General features: G+C 34.2%; 1 protein-coding gene across 3 annotated transcripts in view; it reads right to left on the bottom strand.

The window, feature by feature from the left end:
• The window catches only part of Cip4 (formin-binding protein 1-like Cip4), a 278,849-nt gene that overhangs the window by 11,449 nt on the left and 244,167 nt on the right, over positions 1-23,233 (bottom strand). The window contains exons 8-10 of one of the 3 annotated variants that reach the window (XM_081764189.1): positions 10,839-10,936; positions 9,077-9,439; positions 195-352 (exon numbers count right to left, since the gene is read on the bottom strand). In XM_081764189.1, coding sequence (XP_081620315.1) covers positions 195-352; positions 9,077-9,439; positions 10,839-10,936 — 619 coding nt within the window. Of the gene's footprint in view, positions 1-194; positions 353-9,076; positions 9,440-10,838; positions 10,967-23,233 lie in introns of all 3 variants that reach the window. The other 2 variants (XM_081764188.1, XM_081764187.1) reach the window with 2 other exon arrangements.

Consider the following 23,233-nt stretch of genomic DNA (forward strand, 5'->3'; position numbering starts at 1 on the left):
ACAGGAGCTACGAGAGAGTTCGTTTCTGCTTCATGGAGTACAATGCTCATCATGGAACATTATATGAGTCTTTTTTCTTAACTTTTCAAGAATCCATTCCGTAAATATAATAATCAGTTAAAATACTGAAAAAAAATTACAACTATCAGTTTTTGTTTTCTTTCAATATATCGAATAATCACACAAATGCTCACCTTCAAATGGATACATTGCTTTACACGTTCCTAAAGGCGGTAGACTCTCCCCATCGTAGTAGTCCACTCCCGCAAGGTCTGGATCCTGCTGCTCTCCGTCGGAGTCTGGGAGGCTCGTGTGCGACGTTCCAAGTCCAGATTCTGGGCTATTTGAGGAGCTAGATTAGGTATCAAGGCAAAAAACAAAAGAGAGAGAGAAACAACGCAGTTAGCAACAGAGCAGGCGACAATGCACAATGTCGGCAACCAAAGTGAATCGGCAAGCAGAAAAAAATAATCACGAGCAGCATGCTTCCTTCGTCAACTTTACAAGTGACAAATGCATTACTCTTTTACATTAAAAAAACAGCAAGCTTTTATTTTTTCAACTAATCACTTGAAAAATTATTATAAATACTTTCCAAAACTGCACTGAACTTCGTGTTATCTATTCCAAGCTACATAAAAACGAGGATCATTATGAAATTTTCTGGATTTTAATATAATTATTCCTCTATTTTTGTGTTGTAGGATTGGAATTAAAAAAAAAAAAAAAAAAAAAAAAATACGTTTATAGTTCTGCACTTATGCTTTATAGGCTATTGGCTCAGTATGTACAGAAAAATAGTTCAAGCCAGATAGAGAATTTCACAGAAATTCTTAAATTTTAACCTCAGAAACAAACAATGGAGAAACGATAATACTAATGATGACACAAGAAACCATACTGTACAATTGCCAACAGAAGTGTATACCCTCCTGTATTTAATTTTTCAAGGAGAGGGCCCAAAAGCAGACTTAAGACAATATTAATCTAACTTAAAGGGTTATATTTTCTCCAAGTTATTAATCATAGGTTTTTGAGAAAAGAAACAAGGTGAAATTTTCACTTTTGCTAGCGACTGTACAAAAGGATAAACTGTGAAGATTTAACCTATCAAACTGATACAATATCCAGCAACAACATTTAAATAAAAAAGTGTATCACTGTCCCTTCCCTAATTAGGAAAATAAAAATGAAATCTGTAGTGTTACGTCTCACAGCTATGATATCACGGATGAAGTTGGTAGAGTGAGAATATGGGAAAAAATAGCTCGAGAAACGCACGGATACGATGTTCTCCACCGAGGTTCCAATCAAGCTATTTTATGAGGGGAAACATTCCAGATATATATATATATATATATATATATATATATATATATATATATATATATATATATATATATATATATATATATCTATATATATATATATATATATATATATATATATATATATATATATATATATATATATATATAAGTGATTACGTTTGTGACTTCAATATAGATGAGGTTCGGGCCTTGGACGTTTTTATCATTTCACTCCAATGGTGCAACTTGGGGAAGGGGGAGATATTTACCAAAGATCGATATTAGTTTGAATCCAAATTCAGTCCAAAAATGAAACGTATTCTCTCCCCGTGTGAAGAAAGGATATTCTACTAGTGTAAGTATATTTACGTTTTTTTACACAATAATTATATAAAATGAGAGAAATATTTCCCTAGAAAGGAAGGAATTCTTCCTTCAGGAGCTGGGAAAATCACTTGACGAGAGGGAGAAATATCACTCGTTCCTTCGAACTCTATTGTCCACCACAAACCCAGACAGCCTGCGATAGAACCAAGAATCTTGCATGTGAGCCACTGAGCACTTATTCGGGACAGGGCAATGTCTACGGGTGCCACACTTTCCTGACACCCACAAGCTTACAAAGGAAGTAATCTGGTGAACATCATGTCACGTACTCATTTGACACTGAGTAAATTTCCGAATCACTATAGAACACGACAGAACAGAAGAAATTGACTCCCATCATGGTTGGAACCCGGGTTGTTCAAACTATAACCGCCTACACAAATGCAGATTCTAGGTTCATAATAATTATTACAAAATTGGATTGAAGCATATATACAAAATACTATCAAAAGTTAAGGTCTATTTCTAAATATATAGTAAGCACGAAAAAGCCACAATTATACCTGTGTTAACAGTAAGTCAAAACCCATATCACGTACTCTGTCAAGAATTTTAGGAATATTCCAAAAGAATGGATCAAAAGATTGCGATCTTGGCCAAGAATTTTAGGATATATATAAAAAAGAGGAAAAAAAAAGTGATCTTAGCCAATAATTAGTTTTTGGAACAGGGGCCATAAAATTTTTGAACGGTGCACAATCTCCTGAGGCCCTGCGTATTGCATACAATACAATTTTTAAATGCCTTTCTTTAAGAAAATTGTTGGAAAGGTTAGATTTCATGGTATTGTGTTCAGTACAGTAAGCCTGCCATGTACTGAACACAATACCACGGAATCCACAATACCAATTAGGAAAACCAAAAAGATTGCTATTTTTTTGGGCCAATTGGATCAGGGGCCACAAAATTTTTGAACGGCTCCTAAATCGAGTCTTTGTACTTTTTATTATTATTATTATTATTATTATTATTATTATTATTATTATTATTATTATAAGGGAATAAGAACATCATACTGAGTTAAGTGATAGTTTCGGTTTGGCTACACTATATGTAGTTCTCCAGATATAAGACCTAGAAGAAAATTTTGTCTGAAATATACTGGATCTTTTGATGCAAAAACAGAATTCAATAAACTAAAAACAAAACATGCTCATTTCTCACACGCAAACAGGTTGAAACGGTCTTCGCGAAACTCGACCAGCAAGCTGAGATGGTAAAATATGATCAAAGTCAGAACATATGCTAAAAACTCAACATCTTAATCCTTTACGATGTTTGGAAAACTTCTTATTGATCCTCGTTTTGTAGAGAACGTAAACTTACTTTCTACAGAATTGAAAAAAAAAATGTTTTATTTCGCGAAAATATACTTAATTCAAAAGTAACTAAAAAATAACTACTCACGATTTAGTAATTGAAAAAAAAAAAAAAAATCATGCCTAGCTTAACGCAAACTACGTGCAGATCTTACATTACCATTATTTACAATTTAACCTAACTACATATTACGATGCCCTTATTTATATTATATCAACAATAAGTACGGTACTATTCTGTCAAGCATACTTATAAAACAATTTAAGCAACAAAATTGATTTTTTCATCTTTACAAATTAACTTTATGTACACATTCCAAAATTGTACTTTACTAAGTACTTTACTTCCTTTCTAGACAATTATATATATATGAGTGATAGTACAAAATGTGAAGACTGAACAATACGATGAACCAATCTTCAACTGAAATTGTTCTTTTTTAAAAAAATAATTACTTGAGTTTTATTTTAAAAGAAATGCCATGCTTTATCATTACATCGTCTGAGAAAAATATATATATATGCACAAGCTATAGGAGGAAAAACAGAAAACAGTACACATCAAACAATTGTGCAATATGCAAGCTCTCTGAAAAATGAATGTTAGCCTGATGTTGCCAAATTTTAAAGCAAATTTTACACGCGTAAGCGTTCTTAGAACTAAACAAAGAATAGATATAAAATTATTTTGATTATGTACTCTTACAGTTAATAAATACTGGGTTGGTGTAGATAAAATGTACAATTCCAGTGTCTGTTATTCAACAAATCTATCTATGAAAGAAAAATTACATCGTGTACATATCCTACATCGACCTCTAACGTTCGTGGGAGAATGCAGTTATAGAAGACAAGCATGCGTTTAAACTTCATGATTTATATCATACTACAAGGCTACGTTTTGCCATGAAATTCAGGTTCAGGCAAATCGCTGGCAATGTGTGCCAATGCGAAAGGCAACAGCTAGTCCAGTGATCGCCAAACCGTCGACTGCGTGCTACTAGTAGCTCGCGCGGACATTTTTGGTAGATGGTGTTAACGCTCCGGTTGGCAAACCTTGATTCCTTTACTGAGCTGACGCTAACGACAACAACTGCTTGTTTCTCCCGCGCAACTGCCATTGTCAATCTCATCTCACAGTTGATTGTATTGTATAGGCGTGGGGTTGTGCATATTATGTTTTTCGTGTGTATATTAGACATTTGTTATGTTTTTCGTGTGTATATTAGACATTTGCTAACTTGAGATTGAATAGCTTAATTTCATATTTACTAGAAATGTAAATTTATAGCCAGTAAACAAAGGTAAGATTATAAAGAGTTGATAGTAGCTCACAGTAGGATTTAAAAACGGTATGGTAGCTCAGAAGTTTCACTGAGCTAGACTAATCAGAAATTGCTATCTCATTGCTGATATCTGAGATACATGTATATTTTATTTACACCAATCCAATGTTTATTTTTTTTTCTCTAAACCTACTATACGTGGAGTAAAATAAGACACGAATTGACAATTTAAAGCCACGTGAAAATCTGTGTTCTGAAAAGGGAATCTACGTCACGGGGTTATTACGGTCACCGAGAGAGGGGCCAATCATAGCTTTCGCGTCGTGGCGGTAGTTACAGAAGAGGAGTTTCTCAAGGAAGGAACAATATGACCGCCGCTTTGTAATGCAGGTTCAAATGTCTTTATTATCCGAAGTAGAAGCAGCACAGCAGACGCCTCAGCAAAATACTTAGAACATGGCATCACGTGCTTTTTCAAATGCCAATTCGTTTCTTATATTGCTCAACGTATACTATCACTAAGGAATCAGTATTACCACTGAAACCTACTATGTTACCTTTCTCTTATTTATATTTATCATAATTAGCATATCATCATAAGAAGTATTCGGCCATTTCTGGCAAGTCACTTGCCGCAACTGAGAAGTTTCCATGCATTATTAATTTATTAACATTAGTAAGTCAAAAAATAAAATCTATAAATTATCACAATACCCAGAATTTTTTGAGTAATTCTAGCATCTTTCGTGTCTTCATTCCATTTTCAAATTGTTTACTTCCAATCTATGAACGAAATTATTTATATAATACACTTTTACCTTATACCAGCAGAAAGATAGTTATGTCGTACCGTAAAAACATGTTATACGGTTGATACTGCTTCATTTTTATACTTGCAATAAAACAATTAGTAGAACTCCAAAATTTGGTTCACGTTGCACCACTAATATAGCATTTTACTTTAGTTAGTACATACATATTAGTGTATAAAATTTTATTGCTGCACACTGCTACCATCCATGAATTAGGTTTGTAGCGCTGGGAACCGTAGTATACAAAATAGCGTCTGCACAAGACAAAGAGCAGTTTGTGCTGTGAGCTTACGAAGCCCAGTTACCAGTCCCACGTACTGACTGTTTCTGACAGAGGAATGACAAGTACTGTGATACTTCTTCAATATCAAGTTACATTAAAAGCATAGTGTCTCATACGTCCATCAGTGAATCACAATATTCAAGACAATGGGACTGTGAGAATGAAGCGAATATCTTATGTAATGTCCTTCGAGCAACCAACAGAGCGCATATTGAGATATATATATATATAAAACCTGTAAATATTAATTTCTACAAGAATATGTAGCATTTACAAGAAGCCTCATATTCCTAGCTCTACTAATTGCAAGCTATATATTTTCTTTATCAGGGAATATATTGTGATGACTCTATACACTTAGCTTTTCCATCAATGAAAGATCGTCTTCAAAGTCAAATCAAGTAAAATAAAAGAGGGAGTTAGGCTGGTATTTAATTCGTCAAGTCTCATGAGTGAATCATCAGATCACTGTTTTCAGGAGGAAGGGGTGCGCAAGGGAAAAATTATTATTATTTCCAGAACATTTCCATGACTTTCGACAATTTCTTGAGAGTGCAAGATACACACGTCAGAACACACCACTGTTAATTAAGACCTTTAGAAAGAATAAACTTGCCAATTTAAAGGTCATATTGTCTTTATCATTCACTTGAACAAATATAACCTTCTGTTTAGCTGATTAGTACTTCCTCTAAAACGATGGGTTTTGGGAGAATAAAGAAAAAAGAAACTCAATGGAGTTCCAACCACAAATTACTTGCTATAGTGATTCAATACTAATAGAAGAGAACTACAAACAAGTCGTTAACTAGAAGTATCACGTGAGGATTGCTCACCTTTAAACACTACAAAATATACTCTATAAAGTTTTTGATCGTATAGTAGTCATCTTGAAACTAAAGGCCAGAAAAGTTGAAAAACAGAAGAACGTTATCGTCAACAGTCATTAGATCTGATGTCAACGCCTACGAAACCTTCTTATCAAGTACAACCCTGCCATTCACTCAACAGCTTGTTCCCAACTTTCAGGAAAATCAATCTATGACTATTGGAAAAGTCACTCTCACGTTCTTCTACCGCTGTTATTTTTTATATAAACTTATTAAGAATTGGAATACAGTCCTCACGACAAATAGTAATACACATAAATGATGATGATTATTTCAATCGCTCCTACACGCTACGAAGTACGCGTCAATATTGTTGAATGGAACAACAACAATAATACTTACCTATGAAATAAGAAATCATTGATTTAACAGGGAACTGAAAGCCAGTCTACTGTTTGCCTAAGAAATACCGTTCGCCTATGACCATTACGCTACTACATACCTACTAATAACTATTTTATAAATAACCATCTTTTAATTATATCAAGTGAGGTGTCGCCATTTGTGGGCATCTGTTGGTGATTGTATGGGTCTGCGTTGAAGTCAGTGTCAGAAGGTGCTGAATATTGATACAGTAGGTGCAGTCAGCGAATTGTGCGCAATCAAGGAGAAAAATTAAAATCCTATTTCTTTCACAAGCTCTTTTCTCTACCAGCATATGGGATTGCAAAAAAGCAAAGACGTGAATTTCTGTGTCTTTTTGATGCTTTGTCTGCAAGTCTGTACGTGCAAAATACTGCATACGGTTGAGGTTAGATTATATTTTTTGCATAGCATACTTTTTCTTTTCTTTAAAAATAAAATGAACACATTATTCATACATTCTCAATTTCGTGCTCCCGAATACTGTAGTGCTTCTTAGTCCGGTTTATTTTGATATTTATGTATTATTTATAATAACCACTGAAAGGGATCGAGAACTGTCCTTTACAGCTTACACGATGCGGCAATTGGAAATCGAGACTTTTTCCCCCCTCAACATATTGCGCAGCTGTGCAAGTGAGATGTGGTGCAAAGAAAAGAGGAATGTTTCATGAGTAACTGGTGCACTGACCTTGACTGACAATTACGTGTGTAGGCGTTGCAAGTGAAGACATGTGCTGCTAAGCTACATTGTGAATTCAACATGGAACAAAAAGCGCACATCGTTTTGTAAGTGTCCGGGTACAGAAACTTATCAAATGTTGCAACAAGTTTATGGGGTCACTTGTTTATCCCGTGTGCTGTATTTGCCTCGCACAAGCGTTTTAAAGAGGGACGGGAGTCAACTGAAGACTACGAACATCCAAGTGCATCAACAGCAGGAATTGGTGGAGAAAGTGAGACACTGATCACAGAAGACCGAAATAAGACACTGCGAATCCTTGCCGAGGAGTTGCATACGAATCAAGATACTGTGCGGCAAATAATAACCCACGATCTCAACTAGTGTGCTCGTTTCGTGCCTCATTCCTTAAAAAACTGCCAACAAAGAGATAGGGCTGCTCACTGCAAAGAACAGATTGCTACTGCCAATAGGGACCTTACCTTCTTCCTGAATATCGTTACTAGGAGACATGGGTTTTTTAATATGACTCATTGTCAAAACGACAGAGTGCAGAGTGGAAGTCTGCTAACTTCCGACAAACCAAAAAAAACTCGTCAGTCAAAATCCAAAGACACGTTTTTTTTGTTTTTTTTTTCGGTAATAAGGGCATTACGCATAAGGAATTTGAGCCTACAGGACAGACAATTAATGCTTCATTTTGCCTCGAGGTACTGAAGTGGTTACTGCAGGTATCACACGGTGAGACCTGAGTATCAGGGCGATGTTCAGTGGCACCTGCTCCATAACAATGCCTCAAGTCACAAGGCAATGACTGTGCAAAACTTTTTGTTCCAAATGGAGATCTGTGTGTTGTCCACCCCACCCCCCTATTCACCAGATCTGGCCCCGTGGATTATTTTTTTTTTATTTTCTAAACAAGTCTGCACTCAAAGTTCTTGTACTTTGATGATGTAAAGCCCGTAATGAGGGCTACGATAGGGTTTCTAACAGCATTCCACAAAAGGACTTCCAATAATACTTCTATGCACTGACGGCCAGGGCGCAACGATGTATGGATGCAGGAGGGTCGTACTTTGAATGATTCAAGATAAGAAACTTTCTATGTTCACTTTTTTTTTTCCTACAGCTCCAGTCTCGATTTCAAATTGCCGTACTGTGTCAACTTGTAAAAAAGGCTTAAGAAAAGGATTCATTTGCTCCAATCCTATCTAAAAATAACGCATAGAGCTTCTAAAAGAGAGTGGGCTTGCTTTGTGAATTTTTTAAACGTGACTGTAGTTTTGAACACGTGTACGTCTAAGTGTGTAGTTGCAATCATTAATGGACCCAATCCACCCCATGCTAACTGCACATACATAAATTCGACAGTATCTTTAAAATATTGGAAGTTTTGTCCGTCACTCAACACTTTTCTTCATTTATCATAAATACTTCCTCGAATATAGACCACCATTTTAAATGTTTCAGTGTGAAGAAAATTAGAATCACAATAATGCAGATGATACAAAAGAGAATTGGTTAGCAGAAGTGACGAACGTATAATAAAGAGAAAAATCAGCGCTTATTAATACCTCCATACCATGCACGTACAGCCAAAATTCCACATATGATTAGGAAATCGTGATTAGTATAAGGCACCTTATTCTTCTTCATATACTAACGAAGCAAACACTCACAAATCACTGAACACACGAATTTTCACAACTTTTCGAACCCGGAGCCCTACATTTCGAATGCTTACCCATGCGACGGAAGCGGGGTTCCAGGTGCTGATTGTTTATGATTCACCGGATTTGACACACTCGAATCTGAGGCACTGCGACTTAGTGATTCATCCGACCCACTGTTTCGATGAGAATGGGACGAACCCCGAGGTGATGCTCCATTTAAGTTTGTATGTTGGAGGGCACGTTTTCGGTTTGGAGAATTCGTCACCACTGGCGTCTTGCCATCCATTTCATCCAAATAACACTGATACTTCTGCAGTTCTTGTCTCAACTTGTCTAACTTGTGACCACTTTCGTTTAACTGTCCTTCTATCGACATTGGATCACCTAAGGCAGGATTCTGTTCATATACTCCTTTCATTTTCATCAGGCCATCTCTGAAAAACAAATAAACAACGAATTATTAGCAATGCTTTCCTATCATTCGATACCTATAAAATATATCTAATGTATTATATATATAAAACTTTCAGGTATATCTTTTTTTTTTTCATCCCATTAGAGCTCCCTCGTGACTAAGCGGTTAGCGTATGCGCCTTGGTGCGGGAGACCCGGGTTAGATTCCCAGCGGGAGCTCATGTGGTTCGGATTCCACGTTAATCAGTAGGTCCACGTCTCATATAGCCTCGCTGCTGAAAGAGACTCTAAACTAAAATCAACTCAACCTTTTATCCCGTTAGTTCCATAATCCAATATTTCTCATGTTGAGTGTATGATGAGTGCATGAAACTCCGGGTATCTTTTATGTAAACTTGTACACATGGGAAAGAAAGTATTTGACGGTTGACAAATTTTCTTTTGTCAATAACTCGGGAACAAATGAATTAATTTGGATCTTTTTGTTGCTATCCTTAGAATAGTTATAACTTGATAACTTGCCAAAATCAGTGCTCTAATAGGCTATTTTCTGTTGAGTTATTAGGAAAAGAAATTTTGTCAACTGAAGAATACTTTCTTTCGTGACTGTACTTACGTATATGCACAATTCATAGCAACATATACTCTTTTTCCACTTAATTTATGTTCTAAAGAAAAAAGATCTTCTCATATTACATTTTACTTTACAAATATTGCAACTTTTCTTACACGGCTTTTCGATTGGACAGAGTAATAAATTCTCAGGTGTGGTCAAGTTCTACTTTTCAGGCTTTCATGAAATGACTATGCATTCACTGGGAAGTAAATTTAGAAAGTGCTTGAAGAAGAAGTTAGCTACGCACTATACTAGTTACTGTGTATAAGCGTGGTTGAAGTAAAATGGTACAATACTAAACACAGTAACTGTTTCAATGAAGAATGTTATTTTCTTTCTTTCTTCCAGTATCAAACATGTTGTGATGCCACCTACAAGTATAGGTATACTAATTCTCAACCTCGTCCAAGTCACTTCGTGAAACACGAGGGAAAGTAACTGCCTATCCTAATCGTGCTCTACTGGGTTATCGGCCACGCAAGAGTAAGTGAGCTAAAAGTTTCCTTCGGGCAGAACACTCATACATACACACATACATAAATAAGTACGAATACAACATTTATTAGAAACAACGTATGACGGCATCAACAAAAGTTGAGACTTTTTCATAAGATGTAACGAAATTATTTGTTTGAAATGTTTATTCTGAAGATCAATATTTCCTAATACGGCATTATTTGATTCTTGAAAACCAACGGATAGTCTCACATAAACATTGATAATTTATCTTATTCTCAACTACATATACTCACGATTATTATTACTTGTCAAGTCTGCTAGAAGAATACTATGGATATGCTTACCGTGCAGCAGTCTCTTGTTGGATTTTTGCGTTAATTTCGTCTATCTTCTGTTGCAGCTTCTTCTTCCTTTGATTGGGTGGAAGGTCACTATAGTCCTCCTTTGAGTCCCCAAACGAAGAGAAGTTGTTCTGAAACGTCAAGAAACGGACACATTTAATTAATGCTACGAACAACTGACATGTGCAGTAGCCAACATTTTTAGGTACAGATAGTTGCAATGTACGATTAAGAAACGTGCACTACACTGCGTGCTTCATTGCAACAAAAAATGCATTTGTTCAATTTGAAAAGACATATAAAATTAGCCTGTGACCAATCAATTTCGTCTTTTAACTCTAGATTATAAAGCCTTTTAATTGTCACGTCGTCAGAAAGCCTTCGTAATTTTTACGACGCGATTTTTATATTATATATATACTTAATTTTTGTATATTTTCAAAATTTAAAAATTATGTAGGATTCAGTTATGCCTATATTACAAACATATATAATTCGTTTCTTTACCTCCAGGGTGCGGAAAATTTAAAAAAAAAAAAAAAAAAAAATCGTGTCGTGTATATTTTTAGTTCTAGCGTTTTTGCAAATGGCGTGCCGTAAAATTTAACGCGGCTTTGTAATCCAGGGTTTAAGCATCACTATATCTAGGTACAATGAAATTTTATATTACATACAGAAATTTAACTTAGATCACATAATATGGCTAATTAAAACGTAGTTTAAAATTCTTCTATAATTGAAGTCTTTAAAAAATCAAATATGTGTCTCTAGAAAGAAACTGATTTATAAGCTAACCATATTTGAGCCATAGACTACCCTACTCCTACATGGTCGCGTCTAATTAGTTAATGGTATATCGTCTGCTCTCGAAACAAACACTTAAACAAGTTTGCATTCTTCTTTAAAGATCCAGTGCGTATCTTAAGCACAATATGCTTAACGGTGGTGAACACTAAGCCACTGTGAAAAAATGTGTGTGTAAGAACGGGAAGTAAAATACACCTTAAAGCATTAAAACTCGAAACGTCCCGTTAGGTAGACGCTTGCCGATTCTTTTGAGTAGGTACCCAAAAAAAGTCGTGGTAGCATTTATCTATTTCCCAGATCCCACTCTGAATCTGTTCATCAACCTAGTTTACTAGTATGAAAGGAATCCATACAGCTGGAAGACAGATCTTTTTCCTTTTCAGTAGCTTGTTTCAGCACAGTACAACCGCTGAATAACGTAAATGTAGGTTTTAACTTCCAGCGAAATATTAAAAAATTAACAGGATTATTAGAAGATTATATCAGTGAAAGAATAAACTGAGAAGAAACCAGAGTACGTTCAAAGTCAACCTATTAGCATTACATGCTTTTGCCCACCCTATAAAAGTTTGGCTATAGTTTGTCTGGAATAGCCTATCCTCTCAGAAATTCAATATTATAAATCAGGTAAAGCTTACGGGAAAAAATCACTTCGAGGTCGTGTCCATGAGAAAAATACCCTCTCCCCTCCCGTGTAGTGGCAATAAAAATACCACTTGTAACCAATAGCAGTAAACATTAACAATATATCGCAGTAATATACATGGGTATATGGTAATTCACAAATATTTAATTTTGTCACATGAATATTACATATGAAATTCTTTGCAAGTAAAATGAAACAGTGTTTGTAATTCAAACACAGCGAAACGTTCATCATTATAATGGGGAGTACTTATTAAAATAAGTTTTGATACACATAAAAAGATATCTACTAAGACAAAAATAAAGTACTCGTTTATTTCCTCTCCGAAAGTTTACATTAAATTCAATCCAACAATGAGCCTTTCATATTAAAGTGCCGTAAATTCGGGTTTTAACAGTTTGTTAAGAATGAAGGTGAAATGTATTCTTGGGACGTTTAATCGACTGTAGGAAACCACTTCTCGCTATCTATTACCGTTTTTTCTCAATACTGATCAACGTTAAAACCGGAAATGGTTGATTTCTATCACTTCCGGTTTGAATATCACCTCCATCAACGAATTCTTGATCCATCAAGTGGTTCTAGAGATTTTGCTGTCTCCCGGACGGACGGATACACAGGATAAATACATAAAGAAACTTTGATAAATCAAACTCCTTAATACATAAACTGTATAAAAATAAAACACACCTAACACCATGTGAAAGATCTTTTCAAATAAATTCCTTTAATTTACAATGGACGAATGGTAATGAGGAAAATTAATTTTGCAATAACTGGGAACATTGCCTAATCTCGCACACACAATGCATCTCATATCAAACGGATCAAACATATCAGAAATGAAATACATCATTGCCAACATGCATCATGAACCATTTTCATAAAACAACATATCGGAAGAAAACAAAATTGCAGTTAAGAAATTAACTACTACAATTATAGAGCGCATAAGGAAGGAATGAACACGAATTATGTAGCACTGTAAATACAAACGGAACGAAATTGTGTATGTATGATATGCAAAATTAAATTCATAAGTACTGAGTATGCCTTAAACAACACAAACTTTTCTTTTTAATCCACTAGGATACATAATACTTGAATAATAAAAAACAGATATTTTAAATCTACACAATGGGTGATTTTTAATAGCTCTGGTTAAACACCTCAAATTCCCTTTGAAGATAGAGCTTATCTAATTCATATTATGAATACAGTGCAATGCAATCTTGGGAACATGAGTAACACTAATGTGTAGAAATATATGGATATCTACTATCCTTATCCTACCAACGAAAATGATTACAAGGGTGTTACTACTACTATAAGTACGGCTGACTTATCCCGTTTTCAAACATTGTTCGAATAGGAGAACACAGAGGCAAAAATTAAATTTTATTATCAATAACCTGAAGAAGTGCTCACTTTTATTCCTCCAAATTATTACAGATTGTTAAAAATGCATACATTAAATGACGAATACTCTCTGACAGCTGTCAAAATTGTCAAAGACTGAGATGAGGAACAGCATTTAGTAGGGTTAGAGTGTATGTACGAAATTAAATGTTTACATTCTCAAAGAAAAACATCTAACACATATCTTAAATTAAATCTTTCTTCTTCTTCTTCTTCTTCAATGGTTGGTGACTACGGTGACGATATCAATGATGTTACAGCAACTTTCGTTCCAAGTACCCATGTCCAAATTTAAGTTTGATTCACTCGCTCGAATGAAAATCGTCGTAAGTCTTTCTATGCATGAAGATTTCTTGATTCTATGTATGATAAAGATTTTTCGATTCTTTCTACACATGATCATTTTATTATTATTATTATTATTATTAATTTCACTTCATTGTCGATGTGCTCTATGTCTTTTAAGTGTTTTCAAAGTTCTAATGGTGGAGTATCGTATTTGGCATCCCGAATATGTTTTTTTCAGTCTAGTGTGTACATTTTTTTCGGCCATTTATATGTAATTTCATAAACAATTGCGGACTCAAGCGGACTAGTTAAGGAACATTTATGCCTTATCGATTATTCTTTAAGGACACTAACGCTGCGTTAAAAGTACGCTTTCTGAAATCTTTTTGTAATATGTTTAAAACTGCATAAAATAAAGATATGCTTATGCATTTTATGGCATCATCATTTATTTTGATACTGTCCGCTTTGAACGATATTACGGACCGATGTAGCGCAATGTCAATCCTGCAGCTGTAACTATTTTCAGTTTCAATATACAATAAAAAATGGATTTCAGTTGTTTGATGATCACTGGGTAACGAATTAAGGATCTATGAAAGGAATGCTTCTAAATGTGCGCTTTTGCTTTAAGTGTGCCGAATTGTACAAATGTACTGGGTGCATGTTGTATCTTTCCGGTAAATCTTAGTGTGGAATTTGTTCCCTCTTCTATATACAATCAGGTCCACAAAATTCATTCTATTGGTAATTTCAGTTTCCTTTATTACTTTGATGTTGTAGTATAAGGAATTTAGATTACAATACGAAAATTATACTTGAGATGTTCCTTATATACAAATAACTAATCATACACAAAGTTCATAAATGAAATCTTTGAGTTTTACGTCCCACGGTTATGCCGGTGAGCCTAAAGGAGACGGTGATGATGAGTAATGAATGAAATAGTGGGATGAAGAAAGTGGGTGGAAACGGGAGAACCCAGAGGAAACCCACGCACACGGTGTTTGTCCACCACAAAGTTCACTTGGCGGGGGCTGGGATTAATCATACACAAATGGTAGGATTTTGCGTATTGTTGTTCCAGAGATTTTAAAATCTCGCTTTCAAAATTATTCCTAATATTTGCCAAGAAAAGGGTTAATCCACAGCTAATCCATCGATCAGTCTGTAAATTTTGTCCGAAAATTGAAGGGAAAAAATATTCAGACAGTATTTCACGAAATTAAGTATTTCATATACTTAAATTATGGATTTTTTAATTTTATAATTAATCTTGTTGTCAATTTCGGATATTTCTATTCGAAATTATTTTTATGTATTAGATTCACTATATGCAAGTTTAGACTTTCTACCGCAAGTTCTTCATTAATATCACCTTCATAAATCTTGACCAATTTTTCTTTTTATACGCTTGATAACGTTAATTTTCAGTTTGACATCTCACGATTATCCAGAAAGCTATTATTATTACTTTTATTTATTTATTTATTTATTTATTATTCCTATTCCTTTAGTTTTCTATGCTTGCTTGTGATATTGTAAAAAGTGTTGCATTTTGAATGCAAAAATCATGATTTTTTTTTTTTTTTTTTTCATATTTTTTACCCACGCTCCTTCTTACCATGACTTAGCTGCACAAGGAACCCGATCTGCAAGGTTAAATGTTTGAGGTTCATTATATGCCGTAAGATCAAAATTTTCTCTTCCTTCTTTTCCACTTTTTAACGAAGCACAGGGCTTCTTTCGGTGTCTACACACACGGTGCTGAAGTCATGTGCATAATCGGTTTCCCATAATGCAAATGTTTTACAGCAGTTTAATATATACTGAACTATATTATATATATAACATTTATGCTTTAAAAAATGTGAAATCTCACTGACAAATTCTGAATATGTTAATATTTAAATCTTACTCTGTGCAAAAGCAAGCTAAATTTCTGGATTGCTTTCAAGCAATTTAAACACGAAACTCTAATTACTGATGGAGCATAATGATCGACAAAAGGGAACAGTAGAGAATGTACAATCTTGATATACTGTGATTCAGATAACTTCATAATTATACATCACAAAGTCTACATTAATTGAAAATACTTCTGTTCAATCATCTATGTTTAAGTCACTACAGGAAATTAAAAAAGGTAGCAAAGGTTCGCTTACGACTAAAAAAAAAAAGCATGCAAAATATGTTTTTAAAGAATATTAAGTAATTAAAAACAAAAGAGGAAAAATGTACGTCTGGGAGCGTGCGTCTGCTACAGCTTCGTGCAACAGAGCGAACAAAAGATCTGTTACAGCGGAAGAACCTACCTTAAAACCGAAGCACACTTCAGAGAGCTTCTGAATGCATGTAATAAGGAAGTATAAAATGTATTTTGATAATACTCACAATGGTGTTAGGTGTTTGCATCTAGTCTACTCAAATTGAAAAAAGACAAAAAGGTCAAGACAGTTCTAATAGAATGCTACAAGAGAAAGGGAACTACTGGGATTTATTTACAACTAATGCAGACTATTTGTAAGATTATGTCCTTTAAATAAATAATTTGTTTGGAATTGCTCGTTCAGCAGTAAAAACCATTTTACACTCCGTAAGAATAATTTTACCGGAAAAAAAAAATCTCGAAAGTATTACCATGTAATTTTTTTCTATATTGTATGAACATAATATTCAAATTACAGTGAGGCACATACGTATAATTAAATACACAGATCGTGGAGTGTAAATACAAATAATATATTATAATGAAAGAAATTTACAGATACACCGACTTCCGAGAAAAAAAAATGTACTAGAATTCAAAACTATTAACACAAGGAAAGACAATACACAAAGTAGTAGAACACCCGGGTAGACACACATGTTACAATTATGACTATTCCATTCAGTATAATGTATTCTTGAGTTTCCATCCTTTTTTATTTTTTTTTTTTTTTTTAACCTTTTCCCCCCTTTCTTCAGTCTGATTGTGACCTCAGACTAACTTGAAATACATAGATACGTACATATAATCTGGCAAGCTTTTTCTTTATTCGATTCGCTCTATCGTACTTAATAATCAAACAATACTTAAAGATCGATCACTTTTTACAGCTTGCATTGAAGACAGCAAAACTCGGCTCGAGAGAGTGCAAGTTTGTGAGAGACTAGTGACCGCGAACCTCACTGAGAATATCAAACCTGAGACCGGATTGCAATGTGGCTACCTCTGACGCAGTATCATTCAATAGTAAAAATTTTGTATATTCAACCTCTGCGGAATGAGAAAAGTCATCCGAATTCAATACGCGAATGCACACAGGAACGAAGCTTTCGTGAACCCACAAACTGAAGGCAACTTTGATGGAGGAGGAAATCTAGAACTCTAATGAATTCTAATTCACATAAACGGTTTTCCTGAGCCAAAATCCAGGGACTTTAGTTTTTATTAGTCTCATGGGCGAAAGACAGGTACAGGTACTTCACTAATCCTAATTTTAATCGTATCCGTTCACAGTTTTGCGCATTTGCATAAGCTTTCAAATGATTTTCCGTTCACATTGTCTGGAGGTATGTAAAGAAAAATTTAATTAAAAAGAAAAACACTTCGAACTGACTTACAAGTATTTTCATTTTGCTTCTACAGGATGTTTCACAGTTCCTATTGCAACGTTTAGCAAGGGTTCTACTCACATGAGCAAGTCAAAAAGTCTATAATGAAGGGAATTTCCAAATCGGCTTCGTTTCTGACATATGAGCCTCGAAACATATGAGAAAATGAGGTTTGAGACTGTATGACACAAAATTTATTGGAAAAATTTGCAGGAAAAAAAGTCATATATGAATAATTCAAGTTATATACTCAATTTAGGACCACGGAAATACTACTTAAATTGTCTACAGGAAATAGTGCGTGTCGAAAATTTTCCATACAGAGTAGAATTTTGGAGTGCATTCGGCATCTATAGCCTTTTACGCCTGTCATGTATGATGGAAGACGTCCCTCGGTGATCATACTATCCGCGGAAGTGGAGAAGGACGGGAGCAGCCTGGGATCTTTATGTTAGTAACCATCCCGGCATTTGCCTGGTGTGAAAGAGGAAAAGCGTTACGAGGCCTCATCACTGCGAAATTAAAATACCGCTAATTTTACAGTAATTATGTGATATCTTCAAATAGATAAAAGATAATCGAAAAGTGGAACAAGACCTCCTTAGACAATATTATTTTGCGTGAGATACCGTTATCATAACTCATTTATCTGCTTTCGATTTCCAGCCATTTAGAAAATCGGCATTTATTTTCGCGTTTCTAAATAACTGCAAGCGGAAAGCTACTAGGTGACTCGTGATAACGGTACCTCATGCAAAATAACATCGTTTAGGGAGGTCTTGATCCACTTTTCGATTATCTTTTATCTATTTGAAGATATCACATAATTACTGTAAAATTAGCGGTATTTTAATTTCGCAGTGATAGGGACTCTTAAACATAACAGTGAGGAAGGTATTAATATTTGACGAGAGAGAGATTGTATTTGAGAAATCGGACTAAAGTGTTTTCAAAACTAGAAACAAATTGATGTTTGGAGAAGCACGTAGTACGCTATTGCTACTTCGTGCGCATCCTGGTGAGTCTTAAAAAAGAAAATCTTTAAATATTGGTTTGTTTGGATGGCTGAAAGGGCATATTTGTTGTCCCAATTTGTGCATGTTGGGAAGGGAGGCGGAGGAGGGCTGACACGTAAACTGAATCTAAAAATCACTTCCGCGCACAAAGAAACGAAAGACTACCCTGCTTCTTTTTTGTTGAAAACACGTGTTTACTAGCGGTATAACGACACTTATTCAAAGCAAAATAAAGTTCTATGATGAACCTCCAATTATATAAATATCGTCGTTACTTCAAAGGTCCTCAGTTTGTACTTTTTATATAAACAAGGCTACGAAAACCACACATTGCATTTAAACATTACCTTTTTATTATGGCACTTAACAAATTAAAGAAATACACTTCTTAAAATTGTGCATGTAGTTCACAGCAGATGGATTCGTAATTATATATTATTTATTTTACGTTGTTATGACGATGAATCTCCATTTTAGCACAAAACAGAGCATCCTTTTTTTCTATATATTTCTTCTTCCTTTTCTTAAATAGCTTGTGCATCAATTTGAAGTACATTCTGCCCAAAGATGTTAAAATACAAGTAGAAAAATACACTTATCGTTATAGCGGCAATATTGGAATGTTAAGGTCTGTTACCAAGGAAACCGTCCACCCACTGCTGCTAAAATGACGTTTATGATTCGACCCTCGCTGAGTGATCGCAATAACTATGTGACGTAGATTCCCTTCTTCACAACAAATCTATATGTGGTTTTGAGCTGTCAATTTGTTTCTAGTTTTGAAAGCACTTTAGTATGGGTAATTCGATATGCCTTCTCAGGTCAATCCTATGAAATTACTTCTATAATTTCAATATTTTGTCACAATTTAATGATTAATAACGTTTATGTTATTTATAGAGAATATCAAGCATTTATTAACTATGTGAAATTAATGGACATTTTTCATTTCATATTACTAATTAAAAGCTGCCTTCCTTCCTTTCTTCAAAGTTTGTGTAAGTAATACTGATAAATACACTCACCACCTGAGAATCGTGTCCTATATTTGTACGGTAACAATACTGAACTAGATACTATTGACTACTACTTTACAAATATGAAGCATAATTATCTCTTCTGTAAATTTTAAAACACTTTTCTAGAGCTGCTGGCGAAGGCAATACAGCTTGCTAAAACAGTTTAGTTCAGTTAAAGAGCATTTGAACGCAGTAAGTTACTTTAAAAAAAAAAATATAAAAAAATAAAAAAATATATATGAATTATATTATTGAATAGTTCTAGTGTGACTTCCTTGGAAAAAAAATTCAAATCGCTTCTTGCAAAACCGGAAGTTTGTGTGTGTTATTGAAGCTGATTTTCTCACATACCACAAAGCTAATAGGTAAGAAATGAAGCAGATCTCGACTTACTTCCATATGAAGGGCTTCAAAGAAGACTGTTAACTTTTGTAGATATTTAAACTAAACAACATACAACTAACATTAAATACTTGTCTATTTGATAGGATAAAGATGTAGTCGAAACGCGAACTGCAGCATGAGGGCAGCACGAGCTTCTATGTAAAGAAGAATGTAATTTGTACTGTACAGCAATGTAGTATTCAATGTGCTGAGTACCCGCACAATTCTCTTTCTCGGCCATTCATTTACACAGGATTTAAATGTTTCTTGTGTTGTCCATTTGTATTATATATAAATTAAGTATATAAATATAATTGTATCACAAAACTTGATTGTCACCAAGTAAGAGACTTAAACAGATTTGAAGAAAAGAATTCGAAGAAACTATTAAAATCCTCAGTGTAGCAAGTAAAGTAAAATGCTTCATAATCACCGCAATAATCCCAAGAACTAAGGAATCGTTTCTAGAAACACAGTTGTTATGATCAGCTTTCTCAAGTACATTAAAAAGGTAAAAACACGTGAAAAGGTAAAAGGATAAAAATTATTCGAATAAGTACACCACTTTGCGTCAAAGAGTACTATGTCAAACGAACCACACTATAAAGCTGGTCACTGCTCACTGTTGTTCTTTTTCTTTCCAATCAGTGACAATATCAGGTACAAGGTCACTCGATATCGGTTTAATTTCACCTTTGTCCAGACTAAATGCACGGTTTACTTTATGAATGTAAAAAATTAATAAATAAAATAAAAATAAATCGTTTAGTGGTAGTTTTCGGTTTTTTCCACTCTTAACGGAAGTAAACCGAATATTGCTTATGGTTCTTTATTGGAAAAAGTAAAAACTAAGACTGAGCACAAAATTAGTTTTTCACATCCATAAACAAACTCTGGAAAATTCAATCTTGACAAAGGTGAAATTACCCCCGATTTAGAGTGATTTTTTTTTTTTTACCTCACACTGGTGCTAACTGGAAAGAAAAAGAAGCAACAACAGTGAAGTGACTAACTTTATAGTGAGTTACATTGGTATCTTTGACATAATATTCTTTGACGTGATGTATTTACTTCGAATAATTTTTAACATATCATCATTCCACATGGTTTTACCTTTTTAACCTTTTTCGAACATAAGAAAGCTAATGATGATGATCATTTTCCTCGAAACGTTACTAATTCTCAAGATTATTACGATGAGTATGTAGCATTTTGTTTTACTTGCTATAGTGACTATTATCACTGCTCGTAGCTTGTATTTCCATTAAAACCCTAGTTCATTTCAAACACAATAGAAGAATATTCCATAGTATAAACCAATGGGCTGCAAAGCCTAACTGGCGGAGGTATTCAACATCCTTAAGACTGACGTATATCGAATGACCACTAAACCTTCAAATAAAGTTTTTGGCTTGCTTTTGCGACAAGAATTACCTTCCGAGCGTCGTAACAGGAACGAAGAAACATCCAGAATATTTTAATATGACTGTGAATATAATTGATTCCAATCCTTTGTTATACCTTTCACACCCACTAGAACGACAGCACAGGAAAGAACAAGAAAAACTCATATTCGAAATAAAAATTACACTACATGAATTTACTTCTTTATAACCACTTAACCAAACACTACTATTTAACCAAACATGCACAAATTATTTACCCCTGATTTTGTTTTTTAAAAACCTTACAGACCAAGCTGATTTTGTATAAATTCAAACTTTACAGATATGCCCCTCCTGGAAAACATCAACTGCCACCCACAATTCATTAAATAAAAGCGGAACTTACAACAACCAATAAACAAAATACAAAGCACATTTTTTTTTTAAATTTTAATTTAATTTAAAATCATCGATTTGCTTAAGTAGACAAAAGGTATTACGTATCACACATTCAAATAATGTTAATCCGCGAACACGTATTTCACGAAAATGCTAACTTGGAAGGTCATTTCGATGTTCAAAGTACGGATTGCGAGGTCCGGGAACTTCCGGCCGAAACCTAAGTCAAACTACTCGACTTCAGTTAAAAATTTGATGACAGAAACATAACGAACAGCGCTGGCTGAATAACACAGTTTTCCTACAATTAAGAACTATACAACTACTCAGAATTGTGTGACAGGCTAAACTTTAAACTTTGAGGATGAAAGCAGCACGTGCTTTTGTAAGTAATAGCCATTTTATTTAATTTCGTGTCTTTATTATGTAGCTGTTATTGGACGAAAAATAAAACCTTAAATTTCACTTTCATACGAAGGAAAGCAAAGCAAGTGAACTGATGAAAGCAAGAAAGGTGCAATCTCCTCAAGCAGTTTAATTTTTATATGCAAATATTGTGCAGCATACAACTTTATCTGCAAAAGTGCTAAAAAAATACCGCAACTGAATAATAACGCATGTGGTGAAAACACCTTTACGTGTAAATAAAGGAACGAAAAGTAAATAAAAAGAAATGAAAGCTAACTACTGTATATATTATATACACCACCTTTCCATTAAAAATATCTGTCTGTGTATACAAGGTATTCTGCGATATATTCAACTCATTTTGCGGAAGGAAATTCTTCACAAGATTATAAACAATAAATGTATTCCATTCAATTTATCCAAACGCGTACTTGTAAGTTACGCCTATGGAAAAACTACTTGAAGGCAAGAATTGTTTACAAAATATTTCAGACACAAATTTAGTCAGATTTAGACTCCTAATTGGGCCTTTACGACGAAATAAGGAAAGTCAGAAATAACTCAGAAAATAAAGTTGCTTCAAATCTTACTAGTAACAGAGCTGCGAATTCTTCACAAGAATATAGAAATAAAGTATATATATTCTTTCTTGGGATGTAAGAAAAATGGTTTCATTTATTAACACATTTCAGTAAATAACTTACTACGGTATACAAACTTGGTCTCTAGTGGCCCCTATGGTATTTTCTTTTTAAGTACTAAAAGAGAAGGATTCCATTAAAAAAAAAGTTTTGAAGTGAAATCAGAAAATTTAATTCAGCATAGTTCTAAAGCTAAAACTAGAGAACTTTTAGTAAGATAACTTTTTTAAAGTAGAGAAAAGTTAAAGTAGAGACAATACGCTAATCGCAGATTTCGGTTTTGATACAGAGGTATGTTGCGTTTTCTTAATAAACACAAGTTTCACTTGAAAAACAAACAAGAAATGTAGGAAAACTAAAAATGGATCAAAAGATTGTGATCTTGGCCA

Source organism: Thermobia domestica, chromosome 7 (genome assembly GCF_964235325.1).
Source record: "Thermobia domestica chromosome 7, izTheDome1.hap1.1, whole genome shotgun sequence".
In the NCBI taxonomy this organism is placed as follows: domain Eukaryota; kingdom Metazoa; phylum Arthropoda; class Insecta; order Zygentoma; family Lepismatidae; genus Thermobia; species Thermobia domestica.